General features: G+C 67.2%; 1 protein-coding gene across 6 annotated transcripts in view; it reads left to right on the top strand.

Annotated features, from left to right (window-relative positions):
• The window catches only part of KCNT1 (potassium sodium-activated channel subfamily T member 1), a 61,754-nt gene that overhangs the window by 19,956 nt on the left and 17,366 nt on the right, over positions 1 to 24,432 (top strand). For 2 of the 6 annotated variants that reach the window (XM_003353710.4, XM_021081067.1), the window contains exons 3-15: positions 13,557 to 13,636; positions 14,150 to 14,249; positions 16,753 to 16,809; positions 18,215 to 18,263; positions 18,339 to 18,398; positions 18,499 to 18,573; positions 18,638 to 18,721; positions 19,352 to 19,446; positions 19,983 to 20,163; positions 22,395 to 22,559; positions 22,878 to 23,014; positions 23,882 to 23,945; positions 24,063 to 24,171. In XM_003353710.4, coding sequence (XP_003353758.2) covers positions 13,557 to 13,636; positions 14,150 to 14,249; positions 16,753 to 16,809; positions 18,215 to 18,263; positions 18,339 to 18,398; positions 18,499 to 18,573; positions 18,638 to 18,721; positions 19,352 to 19,446; positions 19,983 to 20,163; positions 22,395 to 22,559; positions 22,878 to 23,014; positions 23,882 to 23,945; positions 24,063 to 24,171 — 1,256 coding nt within the window. Of the gene's footprint in view, positions 1 to 2,294; positions 2,455 to 2,489; positions 2,702 to 7,542; positions 7,585 to 8,530; positions 9,316 to 13,556; positions 13,637 to 14,149; positions 14,250 to 16,752; positions 16,810 to 18,214; positions 18,264 to 18,338; positions 18,399 to 18,498; positions 18,574 to 18,637; positions 18,722 to 19,351; positions 19,447 to 19,982; positions 20,164 to 22,394; positions 22,560 to 22,877; positions 23,015 to 23,881; positions 23,946 to 24,062; positions 24,172 to 24,432 lie in introns of those variants that run through there. The other 4 variants (XM_013993968.2, XM_005660554.3, XM_021081068.1 and 1 more) reach the window with 4 other exon arrangements.

The following is a 24,432-nucleotide window of genomic DNA, read 5'->3' as shown; positions in this document are numbered from 1 at the left end:
GGTGAAGCCTGTCGGAAAAAAGCATAGGTGCTTGAACAAAGGACCTTTCCCCCTGTGCCCCCCCCCCCCACTGCCCAGCCAACGGGACCAGAGGCTTGCTCAGCCCCTTGGGAGCGGGCTGTGCTGGGACACCTCGGGGCCTACTCTCCCTGCCTCACCTCACTCAGGGACATCCAGCCTGCTCACTGGACATTGCTGGCGTGCCCTCAGGCCACTGGTCCACACAGGGGAGGTGTCTGTTCTCTCCACACAAGGCGAGACCACCAGGCTGTGAGATGAAAGTGCACCGTTCTCTCCTAAATAAATCAACCCTCACATAAATGATGCAGCAGCAGCCAGTCAAAAGGCCTCCCCCAGCCCACCCCCAGATGTCACCACTACACGTCAGCCTAAACTTGTCATTAAAGCCACACAAAATGTTGGACATCCTGCCTTGTTGGGGGTGGACGGGAAGCGTGGGCGTCCTGTGTCCTTACAGACAGGGCTCCTGGAAGCCCCTGAGGCGGGCTGCCCCTTGCTGCTGCTGACCCAGGAAATCAAGTGCTTTTGTCTTTGTGGATCCCAAGAGTCCCAAGGAGCGCCCCTTGCAGCCCCCGGGGTGCACAGGTGAGCATCCCTGGCAGCAGCCAGTCCTCAGTGCATGGACACGGGTGCGGAGGGGCCTCAGCGTGGCCCCATGGACGACGCCCAAGCCTGTGGTCCTGCTGGCTTTGTTTTATACGCATCCCAGTGTGTGTCTCACTCTCCGCGGGCCCCAACACGTCCAGCCCCAGCTCTTTGCAGCCCTTCGTGTCACTCAAACTGGATGGGCAGGGAGTGGCTGACATCAGCTCTCCCCCTCCCCCCAGGGGCAGGCAGGGGCCTCCTCGAGCTTGGCTGGTGCAAACACCTTGTTTTCTAAGGATGGGACGCAGCTCATGGTTGGGGTGTCTGCCGAGACTGCGGCGTGGCCTTGCACAGCCTGTTCCTGACTGCGGCGTCTGGGGAGGGGCTGGGCCAGGGGCTGCGTGCACCCAGGCCCCCCTTCCTCCCACAGACCTTCTGTGAGTGCCGGGCCCTGGTTCTTTGCTGGGTCACAAGTGCGGTAAAGAAACAGAGGCGGGCCAAGCTGGAGCCTCTGATCTGGCATCAGGATTTGGAGGGGCTGGCACCCTGGCACACGGACAGCTGTGCCTCAGAGCCCCCTGCACCCAGCAGGGCTCCAGGGCAGCCAGACCCAAAGGCTTGGTTGTCTCAGTGCCCACACCTGCTGGCTGCTCCTTGGGGCAGTCGCCTCCCCTCCCTGGCCTCGGGCCTCCCTCGCGTGTGGAAATGGAAGGAATTGGTCGGAAAAGCCACATCACGAAGCCATGGGAGAGCAGAGGCTCAGGGGCCGGTCCTGGAGGGAGGCCTTGCTCCACGCCTTCCTGCCTGGGTCTCCTGGGGAAGCCACTTCCTCCCTGGGCGCCTCGGCTTCCCCCTTTGCCAACGGACAGAAATCTGCACACTTCCTCAACTCAAGCGGTGCGCGCTCAGGGAGGTGACGAGCTCACCCGCGGTGGGGCGGCGGGCGCACCCCGGGCTCCGCGAAGGAGCCGCCTGACCGACGCCTGGGAATCTCATGCCCAGCGCCAAGCCCAGCCTGGCCCTCGGCCACGGATACATGAGTTCCCCTTGGACCTCCCCGGGGGGCTTGGGGTGTGTAGAAAATCGGGGAAGAGGCGGCCCCTGCGTGCCTGCGGGAGGGAGCTCAGGCAGCAAGCTCCCATCTGACCAAGGGGCTGGACCCACCCAACCTGGGCAGCAGGGATGAGCCGGAAGCTCAGGGCTCTGGGCAAGCGAACTGGTGCCACACCTGGGTCCCCAGGACCCACAGGGCGGCTGTGACTCGGGCACATGGCCGCGAATCAGCAGCTGTCTCCCCTCTCCAGCAGCCCCTGCCTGCGGAGGTGACCGGCCGCGAGCCACCAGCTGTCGCCGCGCCACTATTCCTCCCCTGCCCGGGCGGGCGCCGTGACAGTATGGCTAGTACTACTACTTCCGTTGTAAGGCGGCCCCTCCAGCCTCAGGGCCCCCTCCCACCCACGTGCGGCGCCCTGGGCGCACGGGGCCTCCGCGCTGGGGAGGGGGCCGAGCCTGGCCGCCCCCCCACCCCGGGCCGCGGCGGGAGGGAGCCCGGCCGCCCCCCAGCTTCCCAGCCCCCCTCGGCCGTTCCACTGCGGCGGCGGCGCGGGGAGCGCACGGGGCGGCGCGCGGAGATGGTAGCGCCCGCTCCGCCCCCGCCGCCGCTGCCGCCGCCGCGGCCGTGCGCTCCCGCAGGATGGCGCGGGCCAAGCTGCCGCGCTCGCCGTCCGAGAGCAAGGCGGGCCCGGGGGGCGCCCCGGCCGGCGCCTCGGCCCCCGAGGAGCCGCATGGGCTCAGCCCGCTGCTGCCAGCCCGCGGCGGGGGCTCCGTGGGCAGCGACGTGGGCCAGAGGTAGGGGCGGGGGCGCGGGGCGCCGCCGGGAGGGGCTTTGCATCTCTGCCGCTCGCATCCTGCACGGGCTCGCTCGGCTGCACCTGCCGCGTTGCCTGCAGCCCCGGGAAGGGAGGGACGGCTGAGGTCTCCCCGGGGACCCCCAGCAGAGCGCCGCGACCACTCCTGTGTCTCCAGCCCGCCTTGGGGAGTCTGTGGGACCCCTGCTCTCTCCTGCTGGGAGAGGCTGAGCACAGTGGGCCTACAGGTAAGACGGGAGGGGAGGAAAGACGTGGGGACTTAGGCGCTGTGCCAGGTGTCTCGGTGACCACTGCCCGAGCCCCATCCCGCTGGAGGCCACACTCACGCTGGTTCCAGCAGCCACTTGGGGGAGGCAGGGCCAGCATCTGTGTCCCCACTTCAGAGGTGAGCAGCGAGTGTGAGGCCCGGGGAGGCTGGAGGCTCCCAGGAGGCTGTACAGCAGGTTGGGGCTGGGGTGCAGCAAGGCTCAGGCTCCCCGGGCTGGTGCCGGGACCAGTGGCAGCCAAGGTCCAGGAGGTGGGTTTCCTGGCCAGGCAGAGGAGTGCCCACCCCCCTCTGGCATGCTGAGCATGGGCGTAGTACAGCACCCCATTTCACGGATGAGGACACTGAGGCTGGTGTGCAGCGCCACTTAGCCATCACCTTCCCTGTGCCAGGAGTCCTGCTCAGCTCTGCGGGGGAAACTGAGATGAATCAGCCCCACCCTGGTGTGGGCATATGTCGTGGGCACAGAAACCTATGCCTGGTGGAGAGAGGCGCAGGCTGGGCCGGGGCAAGGAGAGCGGGGGCTTTCTTTCCTTCAGGGGGAGCACAGGGAAGTGGGCAGGGGCTTCCAGGCAGAAGGGACAGCCAGGGCCAGAGCCAGGAAGAGGGATCGTGCACTGTCAGGGTTGGGGCGAGGGGTTGGCAGAGTCTCGGTCTGGCAGATGGCAGGACCAAGGGTGCCTGGGGAGCCTCCCCCGCCCTTCCCTGCCGGCCACAGACCATCCAGACCCCTTCCTGCCTCCACACCCTAATTCCTGCCCCCCCGGGGTGGGGGGGAAGCCCCAGAGGTCACCCCATTTGCCAGAGGAGACTGCTAAGGCTGGAGATTAAGTGCCTCTAACAGGCACTCCTGGTGGCCTCAAGCAGCTAATGGGTAGAGCCCCTGGGCAGGACAGAAGCAAGTGCCTGCCGAAGCCCTGGAGGCCAGATTCCTCTCCTCTCGGTTCTCTTCTTGGACACTGTGGGGGGCAGCAAGTCCAGAGGCTCTGGTTGCAGCCAGCCTGGCCCCCGCAAGGGATTGGCTCCCCGCTGTCCCTGTTTCTGCAGGGACACAGAGATGGCAGGTCCCGCCCGGGCTGCATCTGAGCCTGCAGTGCAGCATGGGAGCTGAGGTAGCAGGGCCACCTCCTCCAGGAAGCCCTCCCATCCCACACCCCGCAGCCGCCTCTGAGGTGCAGAATCCTTCTCAGCCTCCTTCTGCAGAGTAGAAAACAGGAAGTGTCTGCAGCTGCACAGCTGACCCAGCAGCACTGGGGCCTGGCACTTGCAGCCTCTTCTTCCCAAGCATTAAATGCCCCCCAAGAGTCTGCTGTGGACGGGATCCGTAGGGAGCTATGGCAGGTTCCTGAGCAGAGGAGGAATTGCAGGGTTTGTTCCTTAGGAACTCGAGTCTAACACAGATGCCAGCGAGACCAGAGCAGGGAGGGGGGTGCCCTCTGGTGGAGGGAGCTAGGGGCCAAAACTCCTGGAGTGCCCCTTCCCGTACGCATCTCCTGGGGCCCGCTGGGCCTCGGCCCTCCTTGGGATGACCCAGAGCCTCCTGGAGGCCTTGCCATTGCTGGGGCGTAGGGAGGCAGAGGGCGGGCCCGCCACCGCCCCCAGGGGACTGAGCCACAGGGAGGTGCCTGCTCTCGAGGCCCTGCCCAGGGCTCCCCCCACCCCACGCTCAGCACTGGGCTCCACGTCGGCTCCATCTCCCGCTCCCCACCTCCTCTCTCCAGTGCAAGGCCGGGAGGGGGGGGCGAGGATTAGAAAGCTGACCTGGGGGGCGGCATCTCTTGAGAGCGGCTGAGCCAGTGAGGGAGAGGCTGGCCGAGCGATGAACTCTCCCCGTCGGTCAAGGCTGGGCCCGGGCCCCTTCATGCCCCCGGCAGCCCTGGGGCTGAGTGGCCTCAGCATAATAGCCTCATGCCTGCCTGGGGGCCCTGGCGCAGCGCCCCCCTGGCCTCCTGCCCAGTCTTCTCCCTGGGGCCCCTCCCACCATGCAGGGCCGTGAGCAGTGCCAGCACTGGCTAGTGGGGGGGCCCACAGGTGACAGGCAGGGCTGTTCCCATGTGCCCTCTTCAGGAGTGCCGCCTCCGGTCAGGGAAGGCGTGGGGTGGGGGCAGGGGCCTGAGTTCGGGGCCCCTCTGGTGGTGGGCGGGGAGTCCTTCAGCCTTGGCTGCCCCTGGTCTTGGAGGGACGAGTCCTCAGACCCCAACAGCTGTGTGTGGCAGAAAGGCCCTGGAGCCGGGATGGAGTGAGGGTGCCAAGGCCCAGCAGGGTCCCCCACAGCCAGGAGGCAGGGGCCAGCTGGAGAGCGGGGCGCGGCAGGGCCGGTGCCGGCTTCTGGGGACGCCCCTGTCGAGGACACGGGGGAGGGGTCTCCCCCGGCATCCGCAGGCTGGTGGGGACAGAGCCTCCAGGTGTAGACAGGAGGCTTCCAGGCACAGCTCAGGTCCCAGCCAGGTGCCAGATGCACGGGCCTGGAAGGAAGGAGGGACTTGATGGGGGGGGGGCTGGTGAGAAAGATGTGCGAGGTGGACTCCTGGGCTCTGAGAGTCGTGCTGGGTGTGGGGCGCTCTGTGGACGGCTGAGTGTGGGGCCCCAGAGGCCCCGCCAAGAGCAGGACTCCAGGAGGCAGGGCCCGGGCTAGGGAGGGAGGACCCTTGTGTGGGCTGGGCAGGCCACGCGTGCAGGGGAGGCCCGAGGCCAGGACTCTGAGGTCTGGCTGGCGGGAGGCTGCTGCAGAGGCCAAAGGAGGTCCAGGGCAGAGAGAAGAGGGTGCCAGGAGTGGGGAAGCAGGACCTGGCCAGAGCAGCGGGAGACGGCCAGGCGGTGATTGTGCGAGCTGGGCCACAGGGTGTCTGTGCCTCCCCCAGGGGTAGTTTCGGGGTGGGGCTCACCTGCCCAGGACCCTCGGCTGGAGAGGACATCCAGGGAGGGGGCTGGCTCAGAGCTCGGCGGTCAGGGAGAGTAGGGGGAGAACGGGGAGCGGCCGCTGAGGGGTCTTCGTGCGAAGGCCCAGAGGTGGGTGGAGCCTTGGGTGTGGGTGGAGTCGGGGGTGGGGACTGGGCGGGGCCAGGACAGGTGGTGCCCCGGTTGGCTGGGGATTGAAATTAGCCTGAGATGGTGGCAGCTGCAGAGAGTGGCCGCTAGGGGCAGCCCGTTCACCCAGGGCCCTAAGTCTGGGCTGCCCCTCTGAGCCTGGCTGCCCACCAACTGGCCTGGACTGTCAGGGCCGTGGGGGCTTCTGTGGATTGTGGGGGTCGGGGAAGGAAGGGGAGCCAGAGCAGCAGGAAGCACCGGCTTGGCCGGCCCAGGACCAGCACTTGCTCTGGGGGTCAAGCCGGCCCTCGCCGTCTGCTTCCTGTCCAGCGTGTGGCCACCAGGTCTCACTCTTGGGTGGCCCTGCCCTCCTGCTCTTCGCAGGACCTGTGGCCTGTCAGTTCAACTGCAGCAGGCAGAGCCCCCTCCCCCACCCCATGTCCACCTACCTGGTATCCCCCTGAGACCCATGCCCATCCTCCAGGACCCTGGCCCCTCTCCCCTCCCCGCCGACCACCCCCCGCCCCCCCCGTTCTCCTGCCAGCACCCCTCCCCCGCTCTCAGCAAGTTCCTGGTCCGTGTGACGCACCATGGTCCTGCCAGGTTCCTGCCACCCCAGGTGCAGCTGTCGCCCGACTCAGCAACGCCCAGGCCAGAGGGAACCTGAGCCGGATAAACATACAGAATATGCCAGAAGTTCCCAGTAACCCCAGGCTCAGGCCTGGTTAAGCCCGGGTTTTCCTTGCTCTGTGCAGTACACCTTGCCAGGACCCATAGGCTGGGGACACTGTGGGGGGAACCTGCCCACCCAGAGGGCCCTGCGCACGCAGGCAGGCGAGTGCCTAGGGCCCAGCCCTGCAGGCCAGCTCCCTCCTCCCTGCCTGTGGCCTTGGGAGGGCAGTGGTCCTCTCTGAACCTGGGTTTTTCCTCTTCTGGAACATGTTTGCCTTGAGGATTAAAAGAGAGGCACCCTGAAGTCCTCTCTGGAGAAGCTGGCCCTGGATGGGTGCCTCACCAGCAAAGAGCAGACCCTCTGTGCCCCCAACCCTACCCAGCCCACACAGGCCAGCCCTGGGAGCCCCAAGCTCCCACCACCCCCTCCCTCCCAGGCTCCACTGGCACAGGCCATGCCCATCTTGGTGTCAGCTGGCCAGGCCAGGTCACCCAAAGGGCAGCAGGTGTGTATTGCTGGCCCAGTGGACGGGGTGCCCTTGGGGGTCCCCAAGAAGTGCTGGCACCAGGAAACTGAGGGGCAGGGCGGGGGTGCCATGGCCTGTGGAGGGCGGGGCGTCGGGGGAGGTCGGCAGGCTGACTGGGCCACCATCAGCTTCCTGGTGTTCTGGGGGCTGACAGTGCTCCTTCCTGGACACAGAGGCCACACGGGGCCTGGGGCAGACCCAGCGCGGAGCAGGGGTGGGGAGCGCTCAGCAACCTGTCATCCTCCACCTCCCCCACCCCCCGCGCCTCGGGTCCTCTCCCCGCAGGTGGGCACGCTGTCCTGCATGTGCCAACTCCCAGATCGGGGCATCCCCACACCCGGTGGGCGGGGCAGGGTGCATGGGCCTGCGCTGCCGCGTGCACTGGGCTGCTCTCCAGGGCACCGAGGGAGCCCGGCCTGGTCAGGGGTGTGTGCGCATGGATGTGGCCCTGCCTCCCTCGGATCCTGCCCGGATCCTCCCTGTATGTCTGTGCCCACGCCTAGTCTGGGAGTCCAGGCCCGCATCCGTCCGTCTGTCCACTGTCCCCGTTGATGTGTCCACCCCACTCTGTCCCCAGGCTTCATGTGGAAGATTTCAGCCTGGACTCCTCCCTGTCTCAGTAAGTGCTCTGCTCGTTGCTGGGGCTGCTCCCAGCCCCTGGGCAGACCCAGGGGACGTGGCTCCGCCCGGCACCTTGGGGACCTCGGGTGGGGCTGAGGCTGGGGCCGGGGCACCTGAGGGAGCCTGGGGAGGAGCCTGGGAGTAGGAAGCAGGGATATCCGGAGGCAGACGCCGCACGGCCTGACAACCCTCCAGAGGGAACGGGACCTGCTGTGGTGGCTGTGTGGGGACAGGCATGCGGCCGACCCCTGGGGACCTCGGCCTCAGCCCGCTATATTTGCCTTGCAGGTCCAGGCCTCCAGGCACCCGGCCGAGCGGCCCCATGGCGCACTCTGCCAGGCTTTTCCCAGCTTCAGTTAGGATTTAGGTCCAGGGACTTCCTGTTGTGACTCCGTGAGTTAAGAACACAACAGAGTGTCCTGGGGGTTGCAGGTTCGATCCCTGGCTTGCTCAGTGGGTTAAGGATCTGGCGTTGCTGTGAGCCGTGGTGTAGGTCACAGACATGCCTTGGATCTGGCATTGCTATGGCTGTGGTGTAGGCCAGCAGCTGCAGCTCCAATTCAGCCCCTAGTCTGGGTACTTCTATATGCCACGGGTGTGGCCCCAAAAAGCAAAGGGAAAAAAAAAAGATTTCGGTCAAACCGAAGGTGCCGTGAGGCCGGGGGACCCACCCCCGCAGCCGCCAGGTCGGGCACGTTCCTGGAAGGAGCCCCCACCCTGCTCAGACTCACAGCGCTAGGTGGGGTCTGATGATTCGTTTCATTAACATCGGCAGCGGCAGCAACCACCGCTCACCAAGCTTCTAGCTGCTGACCGTGGCTGGGGGCGTCGTGACCGGCTAGAGTCTGGGAGCTGGCAGCTGGGCCACCCTGGGCCTCGGTCGCCCAGCCGTGGTGCCGGCTGGGAGGGAAGGCATCGCGGGGCTCCCCCAGCCTTCGTCCCCCCGGGCACGGGTCTGAGACCGTGGGAGGAAGGGGTGACTGCGGCCGCCCGAGGGGTCCTAGAGTGGAGGTGTCACCGGTTGCACAAACACCCCCGGGCCCTCGGAGGCCCAAAGAGGCTCCCCAGGGCCCCTGAACCAGCCGAAGGCCAAAGCAAGGACCCGGTGGGGCATGCACGGGGCCCCAGGTCGGGCTGCCTTCCAGGCCAGGCCCGGCCGCTTCTTCAAGAGGTCACTGCCCACCTTGCCTGGCCACTTGCAGCCCTCCGTTTCCTCGGTGGCCCGGGTACCCAGCGGAATGACTGGCAGAGAGGATGCCGTGACCCTGGCAGTGGGAGGGGTTAGAGGAGAGCCTTGGGCCCCCCCGGCATCCACCCTGCGAGGTGGCTCCAGAGCCCCGCTGGTGAGGAGGTGGGAGGGGTGCCTGCAAGCAAGTCTGCAGGCTGGGGACTGGGTGTGGTTGGGGGCAAAGCAGCCCGGTCCCCACCCTGCCGCCCACCTGTCACCCCTGCCAGTTCTCTGTGCCTCCAAACCCAGAGCAGCCCGGGAGGTGCCACTGCCTAGGGAGCAGAGCAGGCCACGTGTCTGTCCTTGTCCGGGACCCAGGCTGGGCACAGGCTCTGCCCATTCTCGGAATAGCCGGTCTTGGGTTGGCCGCTGGGCTGGGCCCCTGCTCTTCTTTCTTGCCCGTGGCTCTGTGGCCTCCTGCGTGGAGCTCACAGGCGCCTGCTGGAGAGCCGGCAGCACGCAGCCCAGACGGGGAAGGACGCAGCCGTAACTCAGCCCCATGTGAGTGCAGCTGTCATGGCCGGGCAGGTGGGCCTGCCCACAGCCGTGTGCCTGGTGTCTGGCCACCCTCCCTCCGGGGCCGGCCGCCTGGCCCTGCATTTGCCGCTTCCCGGCACAGGGCAACTGGGCCAGCGCCACCTGCCAGGATTACCCGGAAGGCCACTCCCCAGGCCGCCGGTCAGCCCACCAGTCAGCAGGGAGGGGGGCAGCCCCCATCCTCCCCTGCAGGCCCCGTCCTGGTGTGGGGTGGGGTTCAAGCTGCTTTGCCGGCACAAGGGGGCCTCCCCAGGTCCACTCAGTGTGGACAAGGCCATGCACACAGGGGCCTGGACCCACTTGAACACCATCTGCGTGGGGGCGGGACAGAGCTGCCTAGTGGGACCTGACCCCACGCCCCTGAAACTCGGCAGGCCCGGGCCCCTTGGGGAGCCCAGAGCCCCGGTGCCTCTGACCCACTGGGCACCCTGGGCCGGCCTCCAGCCTGGCGGGCCTATTTCTCTGCACGTAGGGGGTGGGGCCCTGCGGCAGGGCTCAGGGGGTGCCGTCGGGCTGCCCGGCCCGGATCTCTGTCCTCACCGGCCCAAGAGCTGCTCACTCCGAGAATGACACAAGGGGCCAGGGCTAGGGACTGTCCCAGGAAGAGAGGCGGGTTTGGCCGGGCCAGTCCTCGGGGCTCATGGCCCCAAGCCGGGGGTACCCCAGGGAGTGTCTGAGGCCCAGGCTCCCCCAGGCCCCGGGGTCCATGACCAGGTCCAGTGCGTGCCGATGCGTGACGCAGCTTCCGCCCTCCCTGCGCCCAGCCCTCGCCAGCGGGCATCTCGTGGCAGGAACGAGCGAGTGGACGGGGTGGGAGCAGAGGCAGTGGACCCCCTGCTCTACCCTTGCCCAGGGTCCCCAGGCTGTGTTTGTAGGGCCCTCGCCCTGAGCTCTCGGCCGATCCCAGGCTCCCCAGAGCAGCTTTCCTGTGAGCTTGGCCACCAGCGGGGCCACCGTGGGGCCTTGGGCCACAGCTGGTGGGCGCCAGCCACGTGGCACCTGCAGGCACACTGTGGGGAATCGGCGTAAGCCATCTCCTGCCTGAGGCGCTAGCTGGGGGCCAAAGTCGGACACGCAGAGCGAGACCAGCCCTGATCACGGGTGCCGTCTCAACTGGTGACTGGCAGGGCCCAGCCAAGGGCAGGCCTGTCGCTTCATCCTCCCTCTGAAAACCAACGCTCAGCACACGTCACAGGGAAGAGACCCTGGGGCGTGGAAAGGACCGTTTTAGTTTCTCCGTGGCCACAGCCCCCGTGCCAGCCACCCTCGGGATGCCCATGGCAGGTGGGCTCTGTCACTGCCCGTCCCAGGTGAGGCAGCCGAGGCACAGAGCGGTGGGGCAGGCTCTGACTGCCAGCCCCGACCTCCGGGACCCCAGGCTGCTTCCTCCCAGGAACCTGCTGGGCCAAGAGCAGGTCCCTCAGCCCAGTGACACCCGCCGCCTTAAATGTCCTTCAGCGTAAATGAAAAGCTCGTAGGTGACTTTTGCGGTGGGGGGCAAAGGGGCGGCCACAGCTCGTGAAACGTTAAAAGTGGAGGCAACTCGATGGGTACCCCGCACCCAGGCCTGGCTCCCCCGGCCCGACCACCCCTTTCTCTCCTCCTGCTTGGGGTCGCGGGACCCCGAGGGGGGCTGTCCTGATGGGGGCCCACAGCCACCCAGGCGAGGGAGCTGACAGGTGACGTGGGTTCCATGTCTGAGGCATGACTGGTTCCGTCGGCCGTCCTGACCCACGGGCCTGGCAGGGACTTCCAGCGACAGCGGCCGTGACCGTGAGGGGCGCAGGCCCGGAGCAATGGGGAGGGTGCGGGGGCAGGTCCCTAGGACGCCAAGGACGAGGGAGTGAAGCTCGGCCACCAGGATGGGGGCGCCCGAGTGGAGGGGTGCAAGGAGTGGGGACCCCTCCTGGAGGCTTCGCTGCTCGGGGCAGGAGGGTCGGGGTGCTTCTGAGGGGGTGCTCTGGGCCCTGTGGTCCCTTGGGACACGTGGGCGCTGACGTGGCCCAGGCCCCGCCCGGCTTGTGGGAGCCCCTCCTTCAGAGAGAAGGCGTTTGACCAGCTCCCCAGAGGGGCTCTCAGGAGCTTCCCTGACCTGGCTTTGAGCAGCGCTACAGAGGAGGCTGGGGTACAGGTGTGGTGGGGTGTGTTGGGGTGCAGTGTGCAGTGGGGTCCACTAGGGTTGCTCTGATGCAGTGTGCAGTGGGGTGCGGTGTACAGTAGGGTGCGGTGTACAGTAGGGTGAGGTGTGCAGTGGGATCCGCTGGGGTTGCTCTGATGCAGTGTCCAGTGGGGTGCAATGGGGTGCAGTAGGGTTGCTCTAATGCAGTGTACAGTGGGGTGCAATGTGCATTGGGGTCCACTGGGATTGTTCTAATGCAGTGTGCAGTGGGGTGCAGTGTCCAGTAGGGTGCAGTGTGCAGTGGGGTCCACTGGGGTTGCTCTGATGCGGTGTCCAGTGGGGTGCAGTGTCCAGTGGGGTGCAGTGTGCAGTGGGGTCCGCTGGGGTTGCTCTGATGCAGTGTCCAGTGGGGTGCGGTGTACAGTAGGGTGAGGCGTGCAGTGGGATCGCTGGGGTTGCTCTAATGCAGTGTGCAGTGGGGTGCAGTGTGCAGTGGGGTCCACTGGGGTTGCTCTGATGCGGTGTCCAGTGGGGTGCAGTGTGCAGTGGGGTGCAGTGTGCAGTGGGGCGTGCTGGGTACACCTCCTCCCCCTGGGCCCTGTGACAGTGGCGGCCACCGTGGGCAGGCTGGGCCCCCGCCTGAGCAAGGTGCTGGGGCTCCGCCCAAGGCCTCTCCCTGGGCCCCCTCCAGGGCAGGTCCAGACGGCTGCTGCCAACACATCAAGCCTGTGCCACCTACTTTGCCTAGAACAGGCTTTAGGGAGTGATGCATATTTTAAACACTCTTGGGGATGCTGGGGCAGCCTGCCCCAGGCGGAGCAGCGCCATGAAACTGTCAAGGGGAGAGCGGCATTTATTCTGCATTGATGGGAGCCGGAGGCTGCCCGGAGTGGGAGGGCATTTGGAGCCCATTCTGACACTGCCCAGGTGTCAGGGCTCCCTGCCCTGGTGGGCAATGCCAGGGAGGTGGGGGTGGGAGCAGGGGCCTGGGCCAGCACATGCCTCATCTCCGCCCGTGGACAACTGTCCTGCACATCCTCCTCCATGCAGCCCTCCTGGATTTCTCCTGGCAGCACAACTCTGCCTTCAGGGCGCTGAGCCTCTCTGCCTCCCGTGTCATGACCATCACACAGAGCTGTGGGTGGGATGGTCTTGACCCACTCCCACAATGCCCCTGAGGGTGGTGGGGGCCGCCTCCACCTGACAGCTGTGTTGAGTGAGGTACTGGCCATGGCATCGGGACCAGGCCCTTCCGGCCAAAGGCCTGGCCCCGGTGCCTCTGTCTGGTCAGAGGGCGAGGAGGCCACAGGGGTGCCCGGGGGCTGCTTTGGGGTCCTGTGACCAGCCTGCCGATGGGACAGACACAGCCCGTGAGAGGCCGTGTGGGGATGGCGGTGCCAACCCAGAGCAAGGCCGCCCAGTGCCCGGGCCCCCACCTCCGCGAGGGCGGCAGTGCCGGACCAGTCCCGGTTGGCGGCAGGGTCGTCTGTCGTGCCTCCTGCTGCCAATGCTGGAGTGTTCCATTTTGGTGGAACATTGAGCCCTCGCCTGGCCAGGGTGCCGGCCACAGCAGGCCCGCGGCCGAGGCAGGGTCCACAGGGGGCAGCAGCCCATCACCCCCAGGCCACACGTTATGAGTGGCCAGATGGCCCTTCCCCACGCTGCCTCCTCGCTCAGCAGGACTCCAGCAGCTCCTGCTGGTCCAAATAGTCTGTTCCCAGGGGCTCTGAGCGCCTGAGGATGGTCAGCGGGCTCGAGGGAGGGGAAGCGGCCTTGGCCTGGGGGGCCCCCACTGCGGGCCCATCCGCCCCAACCGTCCCGCGAGCTGCAGCGAGCCTCTAGGCAAAGCACCTGACCGCCAGCTTCCGGAACATCCTATACACACGCTCTGGGGTGCTCGAGCTCTGAGCTACACAGGCCACATTTAATCCTGGCGGCTGCTGTGAGGGCCCTGGGGGGGCCCTGGGCGCTGCGAGGGCAGCAGGGTGGGCAAGTCCGCGGGGACACGGGGAGGGCGGGCCGGGCGGGCTCTGGGCTCGAGCCGCCCGCCCCTGCCGGCCCCCAGCCCAGGCCCTCCTGCCCCCAGGGTGCAGGTGGAATTCTACGTCAATGAAAACACCTTCAAGGAGCGGCTCAAGCTGTTCTTCATCAAAAACCAAAGATCCAGTGAGTGGGGCCCGCGGGCGGCTTGGGGGGCTCAGGGGCGGCGGGGCTGCTCCTCTCAGCCCCACGCCACCTTCCATGTGGGAGATGGGGAGACCCCGTGGGGACCCCCCCTCCTGGACCCCGGGCTGGCCACAGAGGCACCGGCTCAGCCCTCCACCCCCCGCCCTCGGGGGGCCACCGCTCCCCGGCGGGCCCCCTCCGCCTGCCTTCCCAGTGGGGCTCGGCCACCTCGGTGTGAAAGGGGGCACAGGGCTGGCGCCCGGGGTCCTGGTCCATCAGGTCTCAGTGGCTCCCCAAACCCCACCCCGGGGGGGTCTGCCCCCTGCCGCGCAGCTCAGGGAGCCCTGTAAGGGGGAAGGGGTGGAACCTCTCAGAGGCCAGCCCAGCCTCCCCACTATGCAGAGCCCTGGCAGTGCTGGGGGGCAGCCAGGGTGCCCAGGCCCAGGGAGGGAGGCAGGCGTGTGGGCTGGGACCCCAGCCGGGGGAGCCCTGACCCCCGCCCCGCCCCCGCAGGCCTGAGGATCCGGCTGTTCAACTTCTCCCTGAAGCTGCTCACCTGCCTGCTGTACATAGTCCGCGTCCTGCTCGACGACCCTGCCCTGGGCATCGGATGGTGGGTGACCCCCGGGCCCAGGGCTCCTCCGCGTCACAGAGGCCGATGGGTCTGCACAGGGGTCCACGCCCGGCACCCAACCCCGTCCCTGGGGCACCCCGTGCCCGGGGCCTTGGGGAGTCCTCCCCTCCCCCGCGGGACCCCACCCAGCATCTGTTCCCACAGATCCGTGGCCAGGACTCTGCCCTGAGGCCCCTGCAGACCGGCCAGCTCAGCACAGGGGGCGGGTGTCCTTGTCTGCAGCCGTGTCCAGACCTGGATACGTTTCTCCTTGAGGGTCTGGGATGCCCCCCCAACACCCGGTGGTGCACGGGGTCTCAGCGAGGGGCTCCGACTCCCTCAGCTCCCGCTGGGCAGGCGGGGTGCCAGGCATGGGGTGGGGAACGTGAGCCCCGCAGGCCTCCCCTCGCCGCACCTGCCCCCTCGGGCCCCATGGCCTCTCCATCATTTACAAGGAACATGTGACTTCCTGGCTAAGCATGGGGACAGCTGCCCACACCCTCAGTCTGGGGTGGCTCGCGGGCCGCAGTGGAGGGGAACGGGGGGTCCGCCTGCGCTTTGGCTGCAGCGGCTTCCGCCGAGTTGGCACTGGAGGCGGCCCTGCGTTCCCACTCGTGAGGCTGGCGGGAAGCCGTTTTCTTCCCTGGATGCTGCTGGGACCCCTCTGCGCCCGCGTCTGGCAAGTGTCTGTGGGGCCTCGCGTGGCCCCTTCCCATCATCGCCTGGGTCCCTGTGGACGCGGGCTAGGTCCACACAGGGCCAGAATCAGAATCGGGTCTTTAAGCCCGCCCACCCATCTGCTTTGAGAGCCTCTCTGGATCCCTCACACCCAGACGTGGGGCTCTGGAAGGTTCTGGCCTCGCTCCCGGATGTGGGGTTCTGGAAGCTTCTGAGACAGTCCTCTGATTCCCTCTTGCTCTCCTTGGTCTCCTTGAGGCGGCCCAGTTCTCTAGTGGAGATGTCGCTTCTGCTCCCAGGTTTTCCAGCCTCCGAGAGCTCCGCCCCCGCTGTGGGCCCCGCTGCCTTGGGCATGTCTGCAGTGTGTCTGAAACCCTCTCCTTGCTCAGTTTCCTCTCTGCTCTGGCTCTGCTCCCCCGAGGTCCGCCCAGGGGACTTCCTCAAATGTCTGGCTGCCCTTGGCACCGCTCCCACTAGGATGGGCGCACAGAGGCAGAGGGCCCTGCGGTCAGGCTGTGTGGCCTGCTCACCCCTGTCCTCTGGGTAACCAGGTCGCCTGTCTGCCCGGCTCCTCAGGGCAGACCCCTCCCCTCTTCCCTGGAGGCCAAGGCCTGGCTGCTGGGCCCCTGTAGACTGAGCCAGGAAGGCCACGGGGTGAGAGTTTGCTGTACCAGGGGCATTTAGCCCCCCACCCACCCACACGCGGCAGGGCGGGTTTCCCAGACCAGACTCACCTGCTCCTGAGAACAGACTTCCTGTCTTCATCCTACGTGTGGAAGGGCAGATCCCACCGCGGTGCTTTGAGCAGGAAACTGGGCTTTACCTGACTCTCAAACCACTGTCCTCGGCGGATCCCACCTCTTCCATTCCCAAGGCTTTACCTCACTCGGGGACCAGGTCTTTGTGTTCATTACACAGGGACTGGCACGGGGCGGGGGGAGCGAACGGGTGGATGAGGGGCTGGGAGGTGCAGGGTAGAATGGATGGGTAGGGGGCTGGATGCAGCCGGATGGACGGAGGATGGATGAGCGGATGGATGGATGGATGGCTGTGGGTAGAGGGTGATGGGTGGGAGGGAGGGTGGCCAAACGAGTGGATAGAAGGATGGGTGGGGTGAGAGGGTGTGTGGGTGGTGGGTGGGTGGTGGTGGATGGGAGGGTGACCAGCCATGTTTATGGGCACGGAGTTTGCAACAACAGCCCAATAAGGCTCAGGAGGAAGTGTCAGTTGAGAAAGGGGTGGGGGGACCTGCCTGTCACCACGGGGCCCTGTGAGGATGAGGTCCCGTTGGCCCGTGACCCTGGCCTTGATTATAATCTAGGGCAGAACTGGCACGTGTGCCAGGCCCCTGCCACATTCCCAGTGGTGGACGTCCAGGTGGCTTGGGGAGCCCTGTCCCCAGGAGTGACAGGGACATGCCTCTTGGCGTCAGCACCGTGGAGTCTCTGTGACTCACCCACACTGTCCAGCCTTGTTTGCGGCAGCTCTAGCCTCGGGGGGTTCTGGGTCCTCCGCGGTCCATCTCGGGCCACACACAGCCCTTCCCTGGCAGCCCAGGCAGAACCGCCAGCTCCATCCCGGGGTCACCTCCTGTGTTCTCACCCAGCCTGCCCCTCCCGCATTAGAGACCCTCCGGCAGCACCTGCCATGGGAGCAGGCTGCCTTGTCCCCCAAGTATTAGAATGCAGACGCCCGTCTGAGAGGGAGGGGCTTGGCCCTGGGTGGAGGGGAGCGTGCCCACACCCCCCGAGCCCAGGGCAGCCCTGGGAAGGGTCAGGTCCCTCGGGGCGGTGCCGGGAGGGCTGCCAGCGCTGTCTCTCCGCAGCTGGGGCTGTCCGAAGCACAACTACACCTTCAATGAATCATCCTCCGAGATCAACTGGTGAGTCCGCCACCGGCTCTGCTCAGACGCCCAGGTAGGGGGTGGACAGGGCTGGCACTGTCCCAGCCTCAGCCTGGGAGCTTCCCAGGATCCCAGACCTGACTGAGCAGCGGGCAGCGCCGGGATGTCCCCGCAGGATGCAGCAATCTGGGCGTTACAGGTGTCCCCGCGAGCCGGCTTGCCCAGCCCCCCTCTGCAAGGCTCTCCCAGCATCTCAGGCTGTGGGTGAGGAGGAGAGAGGCAGGGGTCGCTGGCTGCCTCTCCAGTTTAACGGTTCTTTAGCCAGAGAAAGCAGGTGCCCTTGGGGCAGGGACCGCAGAGCAGGGATGCCCGTCCAGAGGTGAGGACACGCCCCCGGGGCTTGGCCGCGCCCTGGTGAAGGCCTCTCCCTTCCAGCCGCTCCCTGTCTGTCCTCAAGAGCCAGAGCCCCCTCCTGGCCTTATTCCCACGCCTGTGCCCGCCCCTCCCCTGCTACTTGTGCCCAGCCCTGCAGGGCAGTCCTGGTCCTTTGCAGCTGCAGCCACAACAGCAAACTGGCCAGAACCCCAACCACTGCTCCCGGCTCAGCTGCTCCCACTCTGCCCTTTCCCAGGGGGCTCAGAGGGCGGGGCAGAAGGGACACCCCCTCCAGAAGCCCCTCCTTCCAGGTCTGCGATTGGAGTGGTGGCAGTGCTGAAGACAACGTGCCTCCTGAGCCAGGGCCCCTGAGCAGTCCCAAAGGCTGGGCATTTGAATCTCGTCCCTTTGGGGTGGGGGGGGCACAGGTGCTTTCCAAGGGGCTGAGGAAATAACTGCCAATAACCGCTCCCTACTGCCACGGCCCCCCCCCCCCAGGGTCTTGTGGGGGTCAAGGCTTGGCCCTCTGGGGTCTGGTCTGCCAGGGAAGGGGGAGCAGGGTGAGCTTTGAGCCCAGCCACCTGCCCCCACCCCTGCCAGTCTCACCCCAACCTTTGTCCAGAGACTGCGGCCAAGCAGGAACGCGCCCTCCCCTATGTCACTGTCCTCACAGCAGCCCAGCTGGGCAATGGATGAGGACTGAGGTCAGGATACCCAGAGGGTGGCTGGTCAGCCGCACCCCCCGCCCCCCGCAAGGACAGGCAGAGCAGCCCGTCCCCAGGAGCCCAGATGACAGGGAGGCCACCTGGGCCAGCCAGGGCCCCCGAGCCACAGCCCACCCCCAGGGCAGCCAGCCTGGGCCCGGGCCTCACGGGAGGCCCCTAGGCCTTCCCTGGGGCACTGGGAGGGGCACTGCCCTCCCCTCCTGTTCTCGTCCCCTCCCCCTCCGAGGGCAAGGCCGGTCCCGCTCCGTCCCGCTCCGCCCGCTCCAGCAGAGCTTGGGGTCAGCGGGGGCCCCGCTGGGGTGCCACAGCCCAGCCTCACCCCGCTCTCTCTCTCTCCCCCCCAGGGCCCCCATCCTGTGGGTGGAGAGGAAGATGACTCTGTGGGCCATTCAGGTGCGTGGGGGGGGCGGGCGAGGCTCTGGGCGGCCCCGCCTCCCCCAGCCCCGCTCAGAGGCCGTCCCTCCGCAGGTCGTCGTGGCCATCATCAGCTTCCTGGAGACCATTCTTCTCATTTACCTCAGCTACAAGGTGAGGGCCCCCCAGGCCCGGCCCCCCCTCGGCTCCCCCCCACCGCGCCCCGTTCTCGCTCCCTGCCCCACCCGCTCTGAAGCCCCCGCTGGCTCCGCAGGGCAACATCTGGGAGCAGGTCCTGCGCGTATCCTTCGTCCTGGAAATGGTCAACACGCTGCCCTTCATCATCACGGTGGGTGAGCCGCGGGCGAGGGCGGGGCCCGAACCCCCAGCCCCTGACCCTGCTCCCCCCGCAGATATTCTGGGCGCCGCTGCGCAACCTCTTCATCCCCGTCTTTCTCAACTGCTGGCTCGCCAAGCACGCCCTGGAGAACATGATCGTAAGCCCCCAGCCCCACCTCCGCACGGCCCCCAGGACCCCGGGCCGCCTGCCGCCCCCGAGCCGGCCAACTTCCCGGGTGCCCGAGGCGGGGGTGACGAGGGGACACGTGGCCTCTGTCACCGTGAGACAGCCCCCGCCTCCTTCCCGTCCAGCCCAAGCCTTGGCCCCGGTCCCGGTCCTGGTCCCGGGGAGTCACCCCGGCCTGTCCCTGAGCCGGAAGCACAGCTGGGGAGGGAGCAGGTCCAAGTGCAAGTGAGACCCAGGGCCACCCGCAAACTTGGGCCCCCAAACCAGGACCACGTGACCCCGGGCCACAGGCAGACCCCGTGCTGAGGTCTGAGCAAGGCCCATACGCGGGCAGCAGCGCGTCAGCCACTTGCTCCCGGGGCGGCCCCTGGGCCCGGGCTCCCTTGGCGCCCCATCGCAGCCGCAGAGGGAGGTGCCGCCGCTGAGGTCACGGCCCCGGGCCTGTGCCCAGCTCCCCGCATCCAGCACAGGCGGCACAGGGTACCCCTGGCCGTGCCCTTCCGCCTTCACTCACGCACACCAATCTGGGACATGCCGGCGGCTCGGGCTCTGGGCTCCATCCCGGCCCCGGCGCTGCCGCCAACGGTGCCCCCGCCCGCAGAACGACTTCCACCGTGCCATCCTGCGCACGCAGTCGGCCATGTTCAACCAGGTGCTCATCCTCTTCTGCACGCTGCTGTGTCTGGTCTTCACGGGGTGAGTCCCCGCCAGGCGGCAGGCAGCCCAGGCCCTGGGCACCGCCGCACCCTCGCGTCCGGGGCCGGGAGGCTCCTCCATCCGCCCGCCCTGGGGGGGGGGCCCTTGACACGGCTGTGTGCTGCCCCGTGGTGCGCGCTGCGTCCCCCCAGCCCTGCCACCAGCACCTCCAGCCTGGGGACGGGACGTGGGGCCGCGGGTGTGGGAAGGACGGCGCCGCTCTGCGCCGGGCAGGGGCTGGCTGTGCCCCGCGCCCTGTCTGACCTCCTGGGCCACGGGGGTGGCATGAGGCGCTTACAGCCTGGGCGGCCACACCCACCCCCTCCAACCCCCACCCCCAGGCCACGCTCAACCCACGCAGCCAATTTTCCAGGGGCCTCCAAAGAGCCTCGGGGCGGGAAGGGAAGGTCCAGGGGCCGAGCGGTGTGGGCCAGCCTCACGGGCCAGGAGCGCCCGTCGGCCGAGCGGGACTCAGGCCCAGGCTGGGGGTCGTGTCCATGGCGAGACCCCAGGGCAGCCCCTTCCCTGGCGTCCAGGACCTGCGGCATCCAGCACCTGGAGCGTGCAGGCGACAACCTGTCTCTCCTGACGTCCTTCTACTTCTGCATCGTCACCTTCTCCACCGTGGGCTACGGGGACGTGACGCCCAAGATCTGGCCGTCCCAGCTGCTCGTGGTCATCATGATCTGCGTGGCCCTCGTGGTGCTCCCGCTGCAGGTGAGCCCCCCGCCCCGGGTAAGCCCCTCCGCCAGGCAGGCGGTGGGAAAGCAGAGTGGGGCTGCAGGGTGGAGCTTCCAGCACAGGCGGTGGGGGCGGTGCTTCATGGGCCCCCCCAGGGGCCTGGGAACTCGTGAGGCCCGCAGCCCTCAGGACAGAGAGCCAGGGATGGGGAGACGGGCTCCGGATGCCGTGGGCTGGCTCCCCCAGGACCTGGGCAGAGTGTGCAGCGGGAGGGGCTGCCGGGTCTCCCTCAGGCTGGGCGTCAGGAGTCCTCTGCCGGCGCAGCAGCAGCCGTCAGGACCATGTGGGGCACAGCTGCTTCCCCTGGACAAGCCAGTTCCTGCCCCTGGCGTCAGACTGTAAAGCGTCCGTCCCGGGGGTGTGCTGGCCCCTGTGCTCCTGGGCAGAGCAGTGGTGGCTCAGAGCTGGTACTCACGTCCCATCAGCCAGGCCAGGCTGGCACCTAAGCCCCAAGGAGACGGAGGCCGGCAGGGCCCGGCTCCGGGGGCACAGACCGTCCTCCAGGGCGGGCGGATGGTCAGGCCCCGCGAGGCCGCTAAGCGGGCTGTCGGAGCAGCTGCCCACCCGCCCGCTGACTGATTCCCTGTCAGCGATGGAAGAGGGTCCTGGTTCCTCCTTCACCTCCCCTTAACCAGATCCACCAGTTAGCGCCCTTGGAGATGACGACAGGGAGACGCCCGCCTGCAAAGGTCCCTCTCAGTGTCCTCCCAGCTCAGGGCTGAGGTGTCACCTGTCAGCACCGTGCTTCCCAAGTGCCCCTCAAATGGGTTGGGGGCTTCAAACAGCAGCAGGCTACCCTCTCACAGCCCGGAGACCCGGGTCTGAGGCCGGGTGTCCGCAGAGCCTGTCCTTCTGGCGGCTCCGGGGAGGCCTGCTCTTGCCTCTCCAGCTTCCGGTGGCCCCGCGGTCCTTGGCATCCCTGGGCTTGTGGCCGTGTCCCTCCCAGCGCTGCCTCCCTCTCCACCTGGTTTATTCCTGCACCTCTGTGCCCCCTCCTCTCCACCGGCGACACCGGCCGTTGGATTGAGGGCCCGCCCTGCTCCTGTCTGACCTCATCTTGACAACACACCTGAAAGACCCTATTTCCAAATAAGGTCACATTCCAAGGTTCCAGGTGGACAAGCTTTGGGGGGCCACTCCTGCATCCTCTGCAACCAGGCCATTTAACCCTCCCCACAGCCCTGGGACGCAGGCGCCGTCCTGTCATCTTGCAGACGAGCTGCCCACCTGTGACAGGTGAGGCTTGAACCCAGGTGTCCGATGTCAGAGCCCCAACCCCACACAGGCCTCATGGGCCACCCTGGGGTCTCTGCCTCCCCCACACTGTGGGCCCAGCCCTGTGCTTCACAGCCCAGGCATCTTATCACCGGAGGCCAGTGGGTGCTCCGTAAATTCAGTGAGGAGACTTCAGGTCCACCAGCACATGGTGCAGAGCAGGTGGGCGCTGCGGGGCCGCTGCTGCTGTGCATTTCAAACTGTGTGAAAGAAACAAATGACCACAGTGCCTGAAATGGAAACAGCCAGAGAGGCTCCCTGGGACCGGCTCCCTCCTGAGTCAGCCTGGAGCGGGAGGCCCTGGCGGGTCAGCACCCCAGGCAGATCCGCGGAGCCCAGGCCCCCCTCACCACCAGCCCACCGAGGCACTGCGGTCCTTGTCCTACTTGAAGGGGACTCCCAGCTCCTAAAGCACACAGCCAGGAAGCTTGGGCCAGGGCGGGCACCATCCCCAGACGGCAGCCTTGCCATGGGCTCAGAACCACAGCACTGAAAGTCCTTTCCACGCCAGGAGTCTGGGTTCCTGATTCCGTGGCCAAGAATTCCCTAGGACGTGTCCAGGGTTCTCTAGAAATGCGTCAGGTGCTGGCGGACACCCAGAGGGCTCCGTCACCTGGATGTCCGGAGTGCACGCCTTGGCACCCACTAGTAGTCTCCTGCGCACCTGCGGCCCCGAGCTGGACCTGCTGAGTCTCTCGCTACCACGCACGCCGGCCGAAGCGTCCACTCTGTCCCCACCTGGCCCCTTGAGTGACCTGGGCCCCAAACACCCCGGGTCTTCCCAGATGTGTTTGGGTCGCCCCGCCTCCCTTGTGCTGCTCGGGCCTTGGCCCTTCCTGTGGGCACACACTGCCGGCCGCCCGCCCTGCTCTGTGCTGTCGGAGCTACTGGAGCCCCAGGCCATCTGACCCATGGCCCACTCTGACCTGCAGTTTGAGGAGCTTGTCTACCTGTGGATGGAGCGACAGAAGTCGGGGGGCAACTACAGCCGCCACCGGGCCCAGACGGAGAAGCACGTGATCCTGTGCGTCAGCTCCCTCAAGATCGACCTGCTCATGGACTTTCTGAACGAGTTCTACGCCCACCCGAGGCTGCAGGTGAGGCCCCGCCCCGCCGCAGGCGAGGCCACGCCCCTCGCCCGCCCCAGCCCTGAGCGAGGCCCCGCCCAAGGCCCCACCCACGGCTGCAGGTGAGGCCCCGCCCATGGCCGCCCCGCTCCCCAGGGTTTCCCTGCCTGGCCTGGAGCTCAGGGGGTCTTGCATACATGGGGGTGGGTCTGCGGGGTCTTGCCTCCCCCCTCCCCGCCAGATACGCCGCCGTCGCAGTGAGGGCCGGGCGGGGGCGGGGCGTGAGGACCCGGGAAGGCAGGTGGGCGGGGTGAGCTGCTAAGGGAGCTGAAGCCGCCCCTTCTGCAGGACTATTACGTGGTCATCCTGTGCCCCACCGAGATGGACATCCAGGTGCGCAGGGTCCTGCAGATCCCCCTGTGGTCCCAGCGGGTCATCTACCTCCAGGGCTCCGCACTCAAGGACCAGGACCTCATGCGGGCCAAGTGAGTGCCGGCGGTAGGGGAGGGTGCGGGCCTGAACCGCGGCATGGACCTGCCAGGGAGGGGCAGCTCCAGCTCTGTGCCCGTTCCTGCCCAGGCCGGCCAGGCCCGCTGACCTCTGCAGGGCCGCCTGGGCGAGCCCACCGGCCTCCTCCGGCCCCCTGGATGTTCATCTGATTCTAGCAGAGGCTGAAAGGGGCGGGGGGGGGTGGGGGGAACCGCCAAGGCTGTGGGCGGGTTTTCTTTTAAAGACTAGGTGACAGGGTGACTTGAGGTGAGAAGACTGAGCTGTGAATGCAGCTTTCCAGAATGTGCCTCCGCACATTCTGAGCACACACACCCCCACCCCTGAGGTCATGATTTTATTCCTGAGCCTGATGCAACCTTCCCGGTGAAATGTGTGTCGTTTGGGGCCAAGAAGGCAAGAGATCGGGCAGCTGGGCGCCCCCCCAACTCCTGAGCCCTGGGCCCCACAGTCTTGCCCACACAACTGGGGACGGAAATCAAATCCCCGGGCAGGGACAAGTAAGGATGCGGAGGATGGGGTGGGAGATGCCCCGGCGTCTGAGTGGCCGTTCCTCAAATGCCCTTTCTGCATCCTGGGGCCCTGGGGGGCATGAGGGGAGCAGAACTGGTCATCCCCAGACCTCGGGCAGCCGGTCCCAGCCCAGGCAGGAGGGGACAGGCCGGCAGGCAGAGCCCAGAATCACTGCCATCGGAGGCACCCTCCCTTCTGCACTCCAGGCCCACCCGGGGTCAGTGGGGGCCTGTCCTCAGCAGGCCGAGGGCGGTCAGAGTGAGGTGGGGTCTCCACCAGGCCCACCCCTTCCCCTGACGGTCCCGGTGCTGCTCAAACCTGGTGCTTTGCAGGATGGACAACGGGGAGGCCTGCTTTATCCTCAGCAGCCGGAATGAGGTGGACCGCACCGCGGCGGTGAGTGCCCCTGGCTGCCCCTACACACACCTGCTGCGGTGGGGGGTGGCACCTGGGCAGAGCCCCGCCCCCAGCCTGCTGCTGCCCATCAGCATGGCCATGACCTCCCTGCCTCAGGACCACCAGACCATCCTGCGTGCCTGGGCTGTGAAGGACTTTGCCCCCAACTGCCCCCTCTACGTCCAGATCCTCAAGCCCGAGAACAAGTTTCATGTCAAGTTTGCAGGTACGTTTGGCCAGGAGGGGGCACCTGTGTGCTCACAGGTGAGCATGCTGGGGGTGGAGGTGGGGCGTGGAGGCAGAGTTCACACGCCCCCAAGTTCTGCATCTGGGGCTGGAGGTCAGTGAGGGCAGGAGCACTGTCTGATGAGCATGCCCGGGCCGGGGAACCTGGGATGCTCTGGGGGACAGGTGAGAAGGCCTCTGCTGGACACCTGGGAGGGACAGGTAAAAGCAGGAACTTACTAGGTATCTGGGGGCCATGTGA

This window comes from Sus scrofa, unplaced genomic scaffold (genome assembly GCF_000003025.6).
Source record: "Sus scrofa isolate TJ Tabasco breed Duroc unplaced genomic scaffold, Sscrofa11.1 Contig1206, whole genome shotgun sequence".
Lineage (NCBI taxonomy): Eukaryota > Metazoa > Chordata > Mammalia > Artiodactyla > Suidae > Sus > Sus scrofa.
This window is presented reverse-complemented; position numbering and strand designations above follow the sequence as displayed.